General features: G+C 46.8%; 1 protein-coding gene across 6 annotated transcripts in view; it reads right to left on the bottom strand.

Annotated features, from left to right (window-relative positions):
• Window positions 1-13,236, bottom strand: part of Pde11 (Phosphodiesterase 11) — a 238,428-nt gene that overhangs the window by 89,486 nt on the left and 135,706 nt on the right. For 3 of the 6 annotated variants that reach the window (XM_069304824.1, XM_045756730.2, XM_045756732.2), the window contains exon 2: window positions 5,610-6,586. The exons of the other annotated variants lie outside the window; for them this stretch is intronic. Coding sequence is in view for 2 of the 3 variants with exons in the window: in XM_045756730.2 (XP_045612686.1) it covers window positions 5,610-5,694 (85 nt within the window). In the remaining variant the exon portion in view is untranslated. The remainder of the gene's footprint in view (window positions 1-5,609; window positions 6,587-13,236) is intronic. 6 annotated transcript variants of the gene reach the window in all.

The raw sequence follows: 13,236 nt of genomic DNA, 5'->3' as shown, positions 1-13,236 counted from the left end.
TTGTGTGCTCCTACAAGAGGAGGTAATCCAGCTGGCGTTTGTGTGTGAAGCCTAAGGACGACTTAAAGTGCTCAAGTCAAGACTAGAAGAAGCCTTGATGGCAGTCCTAGAGAGATTTTGTGGGCGCCATTGTGAGGACCAGAGGGCCAGATTTACGAAAGCACTTACGAACCTGTACATCTTTTCTTAATCTTTGGCGGCTTTGTTTCCAATTATTAAACAGTTAATGAGCTCCGAAGCACCAGGAGGCTGTTTATAACAATAACAACAGTTGATTGGGACGTTTCCATGCATGTAAACTGTTTAATAAATGTAACCAAAGCCGTCAAAGATTAAGGAAAGATGTACACGTTCGTAAATGCTTGCTTAAGTGCTTTCGTGAATCCACAGGACCTGAGCGCCCTCGAGACAGACTCTGCGGTAAGCTCATAACACTTGTTACAGTGGTTAATTGCACTTGATTGTATGCGCAGCGATCATGGCAGATTATATATATAGGATAGATATTTCATTAAATCAGTAAGCTGAAATAAGAGAGTAGAGATAGGAGAACATCTTGGAGGGAGGAGTGATACGTCCTCCCTCGACGAAGGTCAGTGTATGATTGAGTGGGGGAAGTCCCTGGCTGGTGTCTGGACACTGGAAGATGGACTCGCCCAGGGTGGGGGAAGACCGTCGCGGCGAGGCGTTAGAGTTTGAAGAGATGTCGGATGGAGGAGTTTTATTTTATGTGTATGTGAATACATTTAATTATGTTTTAGTAGAGAAACATTTTTATTGCCATGACAATGGAATTGCAGGTTTGTTTGGGGAGGAGTTGTTGGAAGAACTTTGAGGCCAGGGAAGAAGTTAATGGAGGAAACTTTGAGGCTGGAGAAGTGTATGCTGAAATCTATGGGAGAGCAGAACTCCATAGTGAGGAGCTGACCTCAAGCAGTGTAAAGGAGCAGTGAAGAGGAGTTTCACGTGTCTGCGTGGAATCAGTGGTGAAGCATCACTGATGTTTGACGAGGACTTCGTTGTGTAGCAGTTTGGGAGGACTGCAGAAGAGCCTCTTTGAAAATTGTGGAGGACCTGGAGATATCCATGGTAGTGAGCCTCCAGGAGCAGAGCCGAGGTTTATGGTGGACACACAAGAATGTATAAGGGAAGTGCTTGAATGCTTATTGGCAGGTAAGACGCAGTGTCAGGCGAAAGATTGATTTCTTATGTTGGGGAATATTTATGCAGAAGTTTCTGGTGTTTCAGCCAAAGGCTGAGTTTTATGTACTTTTAGGGCTGAGTGTACAATATTGTTGTGACAAGATTTGAACCCCATTTAGTGAGGGAATAGTAAGTGGTAAGTCAAGAGTTGGGCAGCCGCTTGATGTGGACGGTTGGTGAAGCCAAGATATGATATTGGAATCGTACCGAGTTGTAGCAGCTTAGAGTGTTGTACGATAATATTTTTACCTTTTTTTTAATGTCATACTGCACATGTTTTCATTGTTCATTAAATGTATATTGTTAACCAGCTTTTGCTCTTGTGCTGGTGAGGCTTCCCAGAAAGCAAGAGAGAAAGGATCACAGCTGCGGACAGGGTGGCAGAGTACTAATTCGTAAAAGGGGGATTTAGATCATACCAAACAAGGAGAGTGTGGGGAGTCACGGCGACTCAAGTAGGGTGTGTACACAGGATAACGAAGCCAGTGTTGGAGCCACACCCTTAAACGTGTGATGCTGAACCCCTCTCCAAGATCAAGAGGCGTACAGGGTGACCTCCTGAGTAAATTTCAAGCATTCAAGTGTCCATTGTAGGTCGACTGAAGGAAGCGGGAGTGTGGCTGCCGAGGTTGGTTGTCTGAACAAATCCACAAAGGCCGTGACGAGGATTCGAACCTGCGTCCGAGAGCATCCCAGACGCTGCCTTAATCGACTGAGCTACGACATGGTTAAAAGGAGTTGAAACCGAAGTTCTACCGAACTTACTGGATCCTGTAGCCTTTCCGAGGCACAAACCAGAAATTGAAATTGAAATAAGTTTATTGAGGTAAAATACACACAAAGGGATGAGGTAGCTCAAGCTATTCTCACCCCATTCAGTACAACGTGTTAATATATACATAGACACACATTACAAATAAACACATTACCAAACATTCTGAGAGGTAAAAATATACATTTCCTCCCGCACAAACCAGGGTTTTACACAACTCCTCCCATGCACTCGAGCTATGTCAATAGGCCGTTCTCCCTCTTCGCCTCTTTTTGACCATGTCGTAGCTCAGTCGATTAAGGCAGCGTCTGGGGATGCTCTCGGACGCAGGTTCGAATCTCGTCACGGCCCTTGGAGTTGTTCATTTGATGCATCACGCAATTGTGATTTCTGTGTGTCAGTTGTCTGTTCCGGCAGAGAGTGGTGGTTGGGTGACGTTGTCCGCCTGTAAGCAAGTAACAGTCTGGTGTAACAACCAGAGCTCTCTTTGGAGGTTTAAGTTCCATAAGCCCCAACTGCCTCAGGCCAGAACACAGAGTACCGTTGTCCGCTAACAATAGCCTAGCGCCAACCTCGGCACCTCTCAGCAAGCTTTTACTGACCATTCTCAAATTGTTCATGAATGGTCCCTTTCTCAGAGGAGCTATTCCCAGCGCTGGAGAACGACTGTGGTTCTGTGCGCGCTTGTCCACGCCTCCTGCTCATCCTCCTATGAGAAATGACTAGCTAAGAGCTCTCATTCTCCTGTAGTGTGTTGTCTTAACATAACCTCCCCTGCCCCGCCGCTATCACTTACACCCGCAACAAACCAGAGCAATCCGTGGTTAACACAGCGTTCGTGTGTGTTAACAGAGCGCCGTGTTATCCTTGACCACAGATAAGACTGCGGGAGCGCGTATTGTGTGTTGATGGCGCACGATGCAGTCATTATGCTCTGCCCTGACGTCTGACTGGGCGGGCCCGCCTGCACCACACTACCTCCTCCACACCCCAGGCAACCTTACCACACTCACACCCTCCCGACCACACACACACTGGTGGTAGTGTAGGTGGTGGTGGTGGTAATGTGGATGGGGAATGGTAGGTGGTGGTGGATCTGGGGTGTAAGTAGCATGGTGGGACAATACTGCGTCAGAGAGTCACCAACAGACGCAGTAGGCGGTGCGTGCGTCGTGTACACTCACATATCAGTGGGTGTGGGGAAGTGAGGCCTCTCTGGCCCGCCCGCTGGCTTGCTCCAGCTTCTTCCCTTAGAATTTAACTATTCTGATGTTGGAATTCTTTGTCGAATCTGGTCCTAAAATGTTCAATGGAGGTGGCTTCCACACTTCGTCTTTGAGTGCAGCACACTTGTTGACCACCCGTACAGGGTACGAGCACTTCCTTACATTACTTAGACTTTTTTTGCGGTTCCAGCTTCCACTTATGTCCTCTCGTCCTACTCAGTTTAAGAAGCTGCCCCTCAAGCTTCCCTCAAGTCAAGCCTGGCCTCGGGCCGGGCTTGAGGAGTAGAAGAACTCCCAGAACCCCATCAACCAGGTATCAACCAGGTGTCGACTTTGTGAATTCAACTTTTATGTTACGATCATGTCCTCTGTTTCTTCTCCCGACCAGAGTTCTGACGTCTAGTTCTCTGAGCTTACTCTCATAGTTTAGTCTCCTTAACACTGACACTTCTTGCTTGAAACATTTGTACTTTCTCAGGTTTGGTCGTATGCTTCACAGGGTGTGGATACCAGGCCGGTGCTGCGTCGTCCAGTAGTCTGACAAAGGCCGAGTAGATTATCTTGAAAGAGAGCTGATTTAGATGTCTAATCGACATTATAATCTTTGCCAGCATCTCATATGCTGCTGAAGTTATATTGTGTGTGTTCCTCAGGTGTTAGTTGAAATTATATCCACTCCCAAATCAATCAATCAATCAATCAATCAATCAATCAATCAATCAATCTCTCAACTTTCCACTCAAACACCATAAATAGTTCTCTTGCTAACGTATACAGTTGGACAATTTAACTGTACCAGGACTGTTAAAACTGTAATGGTGCAAGTGGTGTAGAAATGGCGACTGTGATGGTCTTAAGACACAAGAATAACAACCAATATATTACTTATCAAGAAGCGTAATGGTTTAGCGCTTTCCCCTGATAGTTCCCTTCCGCTCTATTCATCAAAGACGAGGGCGACCCGCTGTTGGTGAGTGGCCTAGAGCAGAGGCGAATTACCACAACGACAGACACAGTACCGCTCCTGTGCCAGGTAAGTTCACTACGGGCTCACCATAGCCCGTGCTACTTGGAACTTGTTCCGAGTAACTGAATCTATAACAACAACAACAACAACCACAACGACGGCATCACATTGTCTGGTCCGGGTACTGTGCTGACCACACACACACACACACACACACACACACACACACACACACACACAAAAGACAGTCTATTTAACACAAGGGGCACACACACAAGAGGACACAGGTGGAAACTGAGTGCCCAAATGAGCCACAGAGATATTAGAAAGAAGTTTTTTAGTGTCAGAGTGGTTGACAAATGGAATGCACTAGGAAGTGATGTGGTGGAGGCTGACTCTATACACAGTTTCAAGTGTAGATATGATAGAGCCCAGTAGGCTCAGGAACCTGTACACCTGTTGATTGACGGTTGAGAGGCGGGACCAAAGAGCCAGAGCTCAACCCCCGCAAGCACAATTAAGCGCACACACACACAACCTATTATTATAACAGCTGTCAAAGCTTTAAATACTGCAGCTTTCAAATCTTTGGCCATTAATTAACACATCTAAATATGTAGTAATCTCTTAATTTATATGTTTTTAATAATTGTATTACATGGTTCAAAGTTATTGTTTGTTTCCTTTCCTGCCTCAGTGGCCAATCGATCTTCAGTCATGAGTTGCTAGTTTGGGCGAGAAAAAAATATAGGCTAATGCCAGGCAGAGCAAGGAGAGTATAACTGTTCAAAATTCGCTACCTGGAACAAAAAGTTCCAAAGTAGCACGGGGTATGGCGAGCCCGTAGTGGACTTAGGGCGAGTATAACTGGAAATATTAATGATGATGCGAGTCCAAGACAACTCAACACTGATGAATAGTCGAGACAACTCACCAGTGATGAATAAATAGTCAACACAAATGACCACTGTACTTGTATTGTACCTGGATGGGGTTCTGGAAGTTCTTCTACTCCCCAAGTGACTTGTGAGAGCTTGGTCCACCAGGCTGTTGCTGGGAGCGGCCCGCAGGTCCACATACCCACCACAGCCTGGTTGGTCCGGCACTTCTTGAAGAAAATTATTCAGCTTTTTCTTGGAGACTTCCAATTTTGCTCCGGCAACACTGTTGAAGACTTGCCATCAAGATACTCACCATTAATGATAGCATAGTTAACACAATTCACCATTAATGGAGACGTAGGAAAGACAACTCACCATTGATGCTATTGATGAAGTCAGTGAAGACATTGGTGCTATTAATGAAGTCATAGTGAGGACATTGATGCTATTGATGAAGTCAGTGAAGACATTGGTGCTATTAATGAAGTCATAGTGAGGACATTGATGCTATTGATGAAGTCAGTGAAAACATTGATGAAGTCAGAGTGAAGACAACTCACCATTGATGTTATTGATGAAGACATAGTCAGAGTCGGCACCTTCCAGGTTGACAAGCTCGGTGCGCATGGTGGCCACACACAGCATGGTCTGAGGGCCACAGTGCCAGGCCGGTGCCCTCAGGGCACGCCCATCTTCCTGGTGCCAGTAACGCAACTCGGCACCCGGCACTGTTGCTGCTCTACCATGCCCGCACCTGTGCCCGTGGCGCCGCCCCGCTGCACACACACACACACACACACACACGTGCAACAGATGCCAGTCGAGCTCTTTACGCGGGGATGGAGATGATGATGCGGGTAGTGGAGCAGAAAATGCGGGTAGTGGAGCAGACGATGCGGGTAGTGGAGCAGACGATGCGGGTAGTGGAGCAGATGAGAGCAGTGGGTAGTGGAGCAGATGAGAGCAGTGGGTAGTGGAGCAGATGAGAGCAGTGGGTAGTGGAGCAGATGAGAGCAGTGGGTAGTGGAGCAGACGAGAGCAGTGCTGGAACTGGGCCGACAACTTCACGCCATCCACCAACCGACTGAACGATGGTGTTCCAACACTACACTTGTTTACAACTTCATCTTAAAACACAGACGGCACCCAGAACACAAGTGCCGCAACACCAGTGCCAGCTCCAGCACCCAGAGTGTGCCAACGTACACCTTTCACCCCCACCTGGCACCTTCTCATCCGCACCAACTGCTCACATAACTTTACTAAATCACTAACGCGGCACAGATGCTTTTCTTGCACCGGGAGTATTTTTTTGACGATGGTGATTTGACTTTTTCCGCCCCCGGGGTGATTACTGTGCCCCGAGCACACTAGGGTGATTAGGCCTGTAGTCACATTAACGAGGATGTCGTCACAATGACTTGTGTTCTTTGCACGCGAGTGAACACACACACACACTCAACACTAATTTCAACCTCACTATAACGACTTGGTTATCACAATGAGATCAGAAATATCTAGTTATATTAGGTTTATTCTGAAAAAAATATAAACATTATGTAAAAGATAAAATTTTATCACTATGTTATTGGAAATCCCGTTAAAAAAAGGTTATTTGTCACCAATATGGTGTTCCATGAGACAGCTGTACATGCTCCCTCTCCCTAGAGACAGACAGAGACACAGACAGACAGAGACAGAGACTGACAGAGACAGAGAGAGAGGGGGGAAGGGACGGGACAGGAATGAGCAACATACTAGAGCAGCTCAAGCACATGTATATCGTCGTTCTGTAACCAAGATGTCTACACGACATCTCCTTATCATGCCAAGATAAGGAGCGCCGCGTGTGGTGGTGGTGGTGCTTAACTCGTGACCAGGTAGCAGGAAAATATTGGAGGGACAGGTTCCAAATCACTCCAAAAGTCATGGAAATAACACCACACGAGACCAGGAGGCATGGCAGGATGTGCAGAATACCCCCCCGTTGAAAATCAAAGGTACAATGCGCTTAGAGATAACTTTAAATAACACGAAGGGCCCAAGATTGTCCAACATGCATTATTCAACCCGTCCTGCTGTTTAGATAGTAGTTTTTGTAACTATGTGCTCCATAGTACAAAGATTGACGTACTTAGCAATTAGATAGTACAATTTGGTACTATTCATTTTAATAGAATCCGAAAACAAATGAAACTAAAATATAAATTATATATTCATATTGCCTTTGCAATATAGAAAATCTCTTCCGGTTATTCAAAGTTCAATAGTACCGATTGCTACTTTCTAATTGCGTTGTACGTCGGTATATGTACTATGGTGGTACTATAAGTACTACCACAACAGGAGAATGGGCTGACGGGAGAGAGAACTCCCGTCACGCAGGGTGCAGTCGCACCTTCACAGATCTCCAGTATCATCTATTGACACTGGTAATGGCTTAAAAGGGCCACCACTTACGGGTTATTCATGCCCGTGCCACCTTTTGGGTGGCTTAATCTTCATCAATCAAATCAATCGAGGATGGGGCTGCGGTATTACTTCCCGTAACACTGGTCGCTGCAGAGTTCCCTGGTAACGGCCACCAATGATAACGGGAAGAAATTTACAAACGAGTTTTTCGCAAATATAATTCCTGGTTCTACACCACCTTCTCCGCCTCTACACCGAGTCCGACTTTACTGAACTTTGCCAAAGTTGTTGACCAGACCACACACTAGAAGGTGAAGGGACGACGACGACGTTTCGGTCCGTCCTGGACCATTTTCATGTCGATTGTGAATCGACAATCGACTTGAGAATGGTCCAGGACGGACCGAAACGTCGTCGTCCCTTCACCTTCTAGTGTGTGGTCTGGTCAACATACTTTAGCCACGTTAATGTGACTCATCGCTTGCATTTGCCAAAGTTGTTTTCACTGCTGCTTTCCATACATCTCCTATACAGAACTCTCTCACTACAATAACGACGAGGGGTAGCGGTAGGTCACGGTAAACGATAAGCATTTACGGTGATAACGCGAACGAAGATGGTGGATATAACAAATGAGGAACGTCTTGTCACTCCACGCGAACTCGTCGCTACATCGAAGGCCTCGTTTGCAGGGCTACGTTCGATCCCCGATGGTGCAAGTGGTTAGGCACAGTTCCTTCCCTTCGTCCTCGCCTAGTCCCTTATCCTTGCTATCCATTCCAATCACCACACACTCATACTCGCTTAGCGCTTTCAACTCCGGATTACTTGTCTTCCTGGTTCAACCTTGATACCGAGTAGATGTTTGTACAGCTGCTCTGCCTGGTGACATCTGCCACCTGGCGCGATTTTACCCATTAAGCGTCGACACTGCCGTCAGGCACTCCTGCTGAACGGCCCAGAGTGATACCCAACCCGTTCTCGCACTTTCGTATAGTCAATATTGACTTATTAAATAAGTGCATGTGAGACATACTAATTTATTGTGAATATTTTAGTTTACCTTGAAAAGCTTCATAGAAAACACCGACCTTACCTAACCTTCTTAGTATGTTAAGATAAGCATCTTATAGCTTCTTAATTACAATTATTACTTAACCTATACCTATAATAGGTTAAGTAATAATAGTAATTAAGAAGCAATAAGATGCTTATCTTAACATACTAAAAAGGTTAGGTAAGGTCGGTGTTTTCTATGAAGCTTTTCAAGGTAAACTAAAATATTCACAATAAATTAGTATGTCACATATGCACTTATTTAATAAGTCAATATTGACTTAAAGAAAGTGCGAGAACGGGTTGGTGATACGACACCTGGCGCACTTATCGTTTGGCGCTACAGGAGATATGATGCTTTTCAGTTTTCCGGTTGGATGATCGGAGGGAGAAAGACTTGTGTTCGGCGGAGAGTTGCCTTGGTCCGTGGTGGCGGGAGTTGGTGTGCCCTTGGGGCGTGGTGGTGGCGTCTGGCTCCTGCTCCGTCCGAGGTTACTTGAAGACGTGATAGCGTTTTGGCACCATTTTTAGCTCGAGTTTAAGAGGAGCCATCGCGATGTTACTGTTAGGCTGTGACTTGTTTTATTACGCAGAGTTCACAGGACGCTGGACGTCTTATCGTCTGGGGGTCACTGGGTGTTGATAAGTCTTCCTGCAGGCTGTGTGCGTAGTGGACCCCCGGTGCTCGCCTCCCCGGGGGACCCCAGGGGTCACCAGTGGACCCCGGTGCTCGCCCCCCCGGGGGACCCCAGGGGTCACCAGTGGACCCCGGTGCTCGCCTCCCCCGGGGGACCCCAGGGGTCACCAGTGGACCCCGGTGCTCGCCCCCCCGGGGGACCCCAGGGGTCACCAGTGGACCCCGGTGCTCGCCTCCCCCGGGGGACCCCAGGGGTCACCAGTGGACCCCGGTGCTCGCCCCCCCGGGGGACCCCAGGGGTCACCAGTGGACCCCGGTGCTCGCCTCCCCCGGGGGACCCCAGGGGTCACCAGTGGACCCCGGTGCTCGCCTCCCCCGGGGGACCCCGGGAACATCAAACACCCACCTGCATATAATTCTATAACCACGCGAAAATAATGAGACCAGAGAAAGATAAACAGACTGTATATTTTTAGTGTCACAAAGCCTTTGTCCGCTCCATCGGTGGCCAGGACAACCCGGATAAAGATAATTTCCTAACCATGATCAGAACACAATCAGTACAAACCAAAAGTTACATAAACATTCACCTTTCTCACTCGGGCTGTGCTGGCAGCTGTGACCTTGATAGAGTGTAAACAAAAGAGGTCAGAGGGGGTAAGGGGGAAGGGGCACTGACCTTCACGTGTCACACAGCGCCTGTGACCAGTAAAAACATCCTTACGAAGGTCATTAATGTGCGCGCACAGTTCAGCCAGTGATGATTCAAAGTTTACGAGATGATTCAAAGTTCAGCCAGTGATGATTCAAAGTTTACGAGATGTGTTGGTCGACAGAGAGTCCTGGGAGTGACCAACGTGAGAGGGAGCGGCCAGTTTTTTTTTATGTTTTTTCTACCACAGACGTGGCCAGGCATTTACAATGCTAAGCAGCATATATACATTTTCTTCTGTCCTCCATGACAAGGTTAGGGATCTGTTAAATATATAATTGTGTGGTTTACTGAACAATCGACTGCAGAAGGTGATTGTAGTGTTTTTAAAATGCTAATCTAACCTACAGACATAAATACAAAGATTTACGTTTGTCTTACATAAACAGTGTTGGAGGTGTCTTTTTACACAGCGTCGTTAATGTGCGTTTACAAAGGTGAAATACAATACTCACCAGTATACACACACACACACACACACACACACACACAAGCAAGACAAGTGAACTAAGGGAAAGAGCACAGGAAGTTAACCCAGATGTAATCGGACTCACTGAAACAAAACTCTCTGGAATCATAACGAATGCCGTGTTTCCCCAGGAGTATACAGTAATAAGGAAAGAGGGGGAAGGTAGGGGAGGAGGCGGAGTGGCCCTACTCATGAGAAGGGAATGGAGTTTTAAGGAGATGGCCATCCCGGGCTGTGAGGAGTTCAGAGACTACATAGCAGGCACCATAACAATGGGAGGACCAAGAATAGTAGTAACAGTAATATACAACCCTCCACCAAATGACAGGAGACCCAGTCAAGAGTATGAAAACAACAACAAGGCAGTTAACACTATAATTGAGAGGGCAGCCTCTGCTGCCTGTAGAAATAGATCCCACCTGCTCATCATGGGCGACTTCAATCACGGAAAGATTGACTGGGAGAACAAGGAACCGCATGGAGGCGAGGATACGTGGAGAGCCAAACTATTGGAGGTGGTGACAAGCAACTTTTTAACCCAGCATGTCGGAGAACCCACAAGGATGCGAGGCAATGACGAACCAGCGAGACTCGACCTAGTCTTCACTCTGAACGACTCCGACATAAGAGAAATCGGTTTTGAGGACCCAGTAGGAATGAGCGACCACAGTGTACTGGTGTTTGAGTACTTGATTGAAGAAGGGTTATTGAACTCGAGGAGGGATACCGAAACCAAAAGGTTAGCATACCGAAAGGGAAACTATGAGGGGATAAGAAAATTCCTAACAGATATAGCATGGGAAACAGAGCTCAGGGGAAAGACGGCCCAAGATATGATGGATTACATCACGCAGCAGTGCAAGGACGCAGCAAACAAGTTTGTCCCAGTCCAAAAGGAAAACAGAGAAATGAAGATGAGAAACCCATGGTTTAATCAAAGATGTAGGCTAGCTAAGCAGCAAAGTAAAAGGGCATGGAGAAACTATAGGAATAACAGGACACTGGAGAGCAGAGAAAGATACCAGAATGCCAGGAATGAATATGTCAGGATGAGAAGAGAGGCAGAAAGACAATACGAAAATGACATCGCAAGCAAGGCAAAGACTCAGCCTAAATTGTTGCATAGCCACATTAGGAGAAAAACAACAGTAAAGGAACAGGTTATGAGATTAAGGATAGGGGCGGAAGGATTCACTACAAATGACAAGGAAGTGTGTGAGGAATTGAATAAGAAATTCCAGGAGGTCTTCACCTTAGAGCAAGGAGAAATTCCAGAGGTAAGTGAGGGAATAGCTAACCAGGAACCACTGGAAGAGTTTGAGATTACCAGTGGGGAAGTAAGGAAGTGTTTACTAGAGTTGGACGTGACGAAGGCTATAGGCCCAGATGGAATCTCCCCTTGGGTTCTAAAGGAAGGAGCAAGAGAACTGAGCCTACCACTCTCCATAGTGTATAACAAATCACTGGCAACAGGGGAACTGCCAGATATTTGGAAAGCAGCTAACGTAGTCCCGATATACAAGAAAGGGGATAGACAGGAGGCACTGAACTACAGGCCAGTGTCCCTAACCTGCATACCATGCAAGCTGATGGAGAAGATTGTGCGAAAAAAACTAGTGGAGCATCTGGAGCGAAGGAACTTTGTAACACAGCATCAACATGGGTTCAGGGATGGCAGGTCCTGCCTCACAGGGTTACTTGAATTCTACGACCAGGCAACAAAAATAAGGCAAGAAAGAGAAGGGTGGGCAGACTGCATATTTTTGGATTGTCAGAAAGCCTTTGATACAGTGCCACACAAGAGGCTAGTGCGAAAGTTGGAGATGCAGGCTGGAGTGAGAGGGAAGGTACTCCGGTGGATAGAGGAGTACCTAAGCAACAGGAGACAACGAGTCTGTGTGAGGGGTGAGGTCTCAGATTGGCGAGACGTCACAAGTGGAGTCCCGCAGGGGTCAGTCCTTGGACCTATACTGTTTCTGGTATATGTAAATGATCTCCCAGAGGGTATAGATTCGTTCCTCTCAATGTTTGCCGACGATGCAAAAATTATGAGGAGGATTGAAACAGAGGATGATAGTAGGAGGCTACAAGATGACCTGGATATACTGAGTGAATGGTCCAACAAATGGCTGTTGAAGTTCAACCCGAGTAAATGCAAAGTAATGAAACTAGGCAGTGGAAACAGGAGGCCAGGCACAGGATACAGAATAGGAGATGAAGTACTTAATGAAACAGACAGAGAGAAAGATCTAGGAGTTGATATCACACCAAACCTGTCTCCTGAAGCCCACATAAAGAGAATAACGTCTGCGGCATATGCGAGGCTGGCTAACATCAGAACGGCGTTCAGGAACCTGTGTAAGGAATCATTCAGAATCTTGTACACCACATATGTAAGACCAATCCTGGAGTATGCGGCCCCAGCATGGAGCCCGTACCTTGTCAAGCACAAGACGAAGCTGGAAAAAGTCCAAAGGTATGCTACTAGACTAGTCCCAGAACTAAGAGGCATGAGTTATGAGGAAAGGCTGCGGGAAATGCACCTTACGACACTGGAAGACAGAAGAGTAAGGGGGGGACATGATCACAACCTACAAAATCCTCAGGGGAATCGACCGGGTAAACAAGGATGAACTATTCAACACTGGTGGGACGCGAACAAGGGGACACAGGTGGAAGCTGAGTACCCAAATGAGCCACAGAGACGTTAGAAAGAACTTTTTCAGTGTCAGAGTAGTTAGTAAATGGAATGCATTAGGAAGTGATGTGGTGGAGGCTGACTCCATACACAGTTTCAAATGTAGATATGATAGAGCCCAATAGGCTCAGGAATCTGTACACCAGTTGATTGACGGTTGAGAGGCGGGACCAAAGAGCCAGAGCTCAACCCCCGCAAGCACA

The sequence above is a fragment of the Procambarus clarkii genome, chromosome 53 (assembly GCF_040958095.1).
Source record: "Procambarus clarkii isolate CNS0578487 chromosome 53, FALCON_Pclarkii_2.0, whole genome shotgun sequence".
Lineage (NCBI taxonomy): Eukaryota > Metazoa > Arthropoda > Malacostraca > Decapoda > Cambaridae > Procambarus > Procambarus clarkii.
Note: the sequence above shows the minus strand (reverse complement) of the source record. Positions and strands in the feature narration are given on the sequence as shown.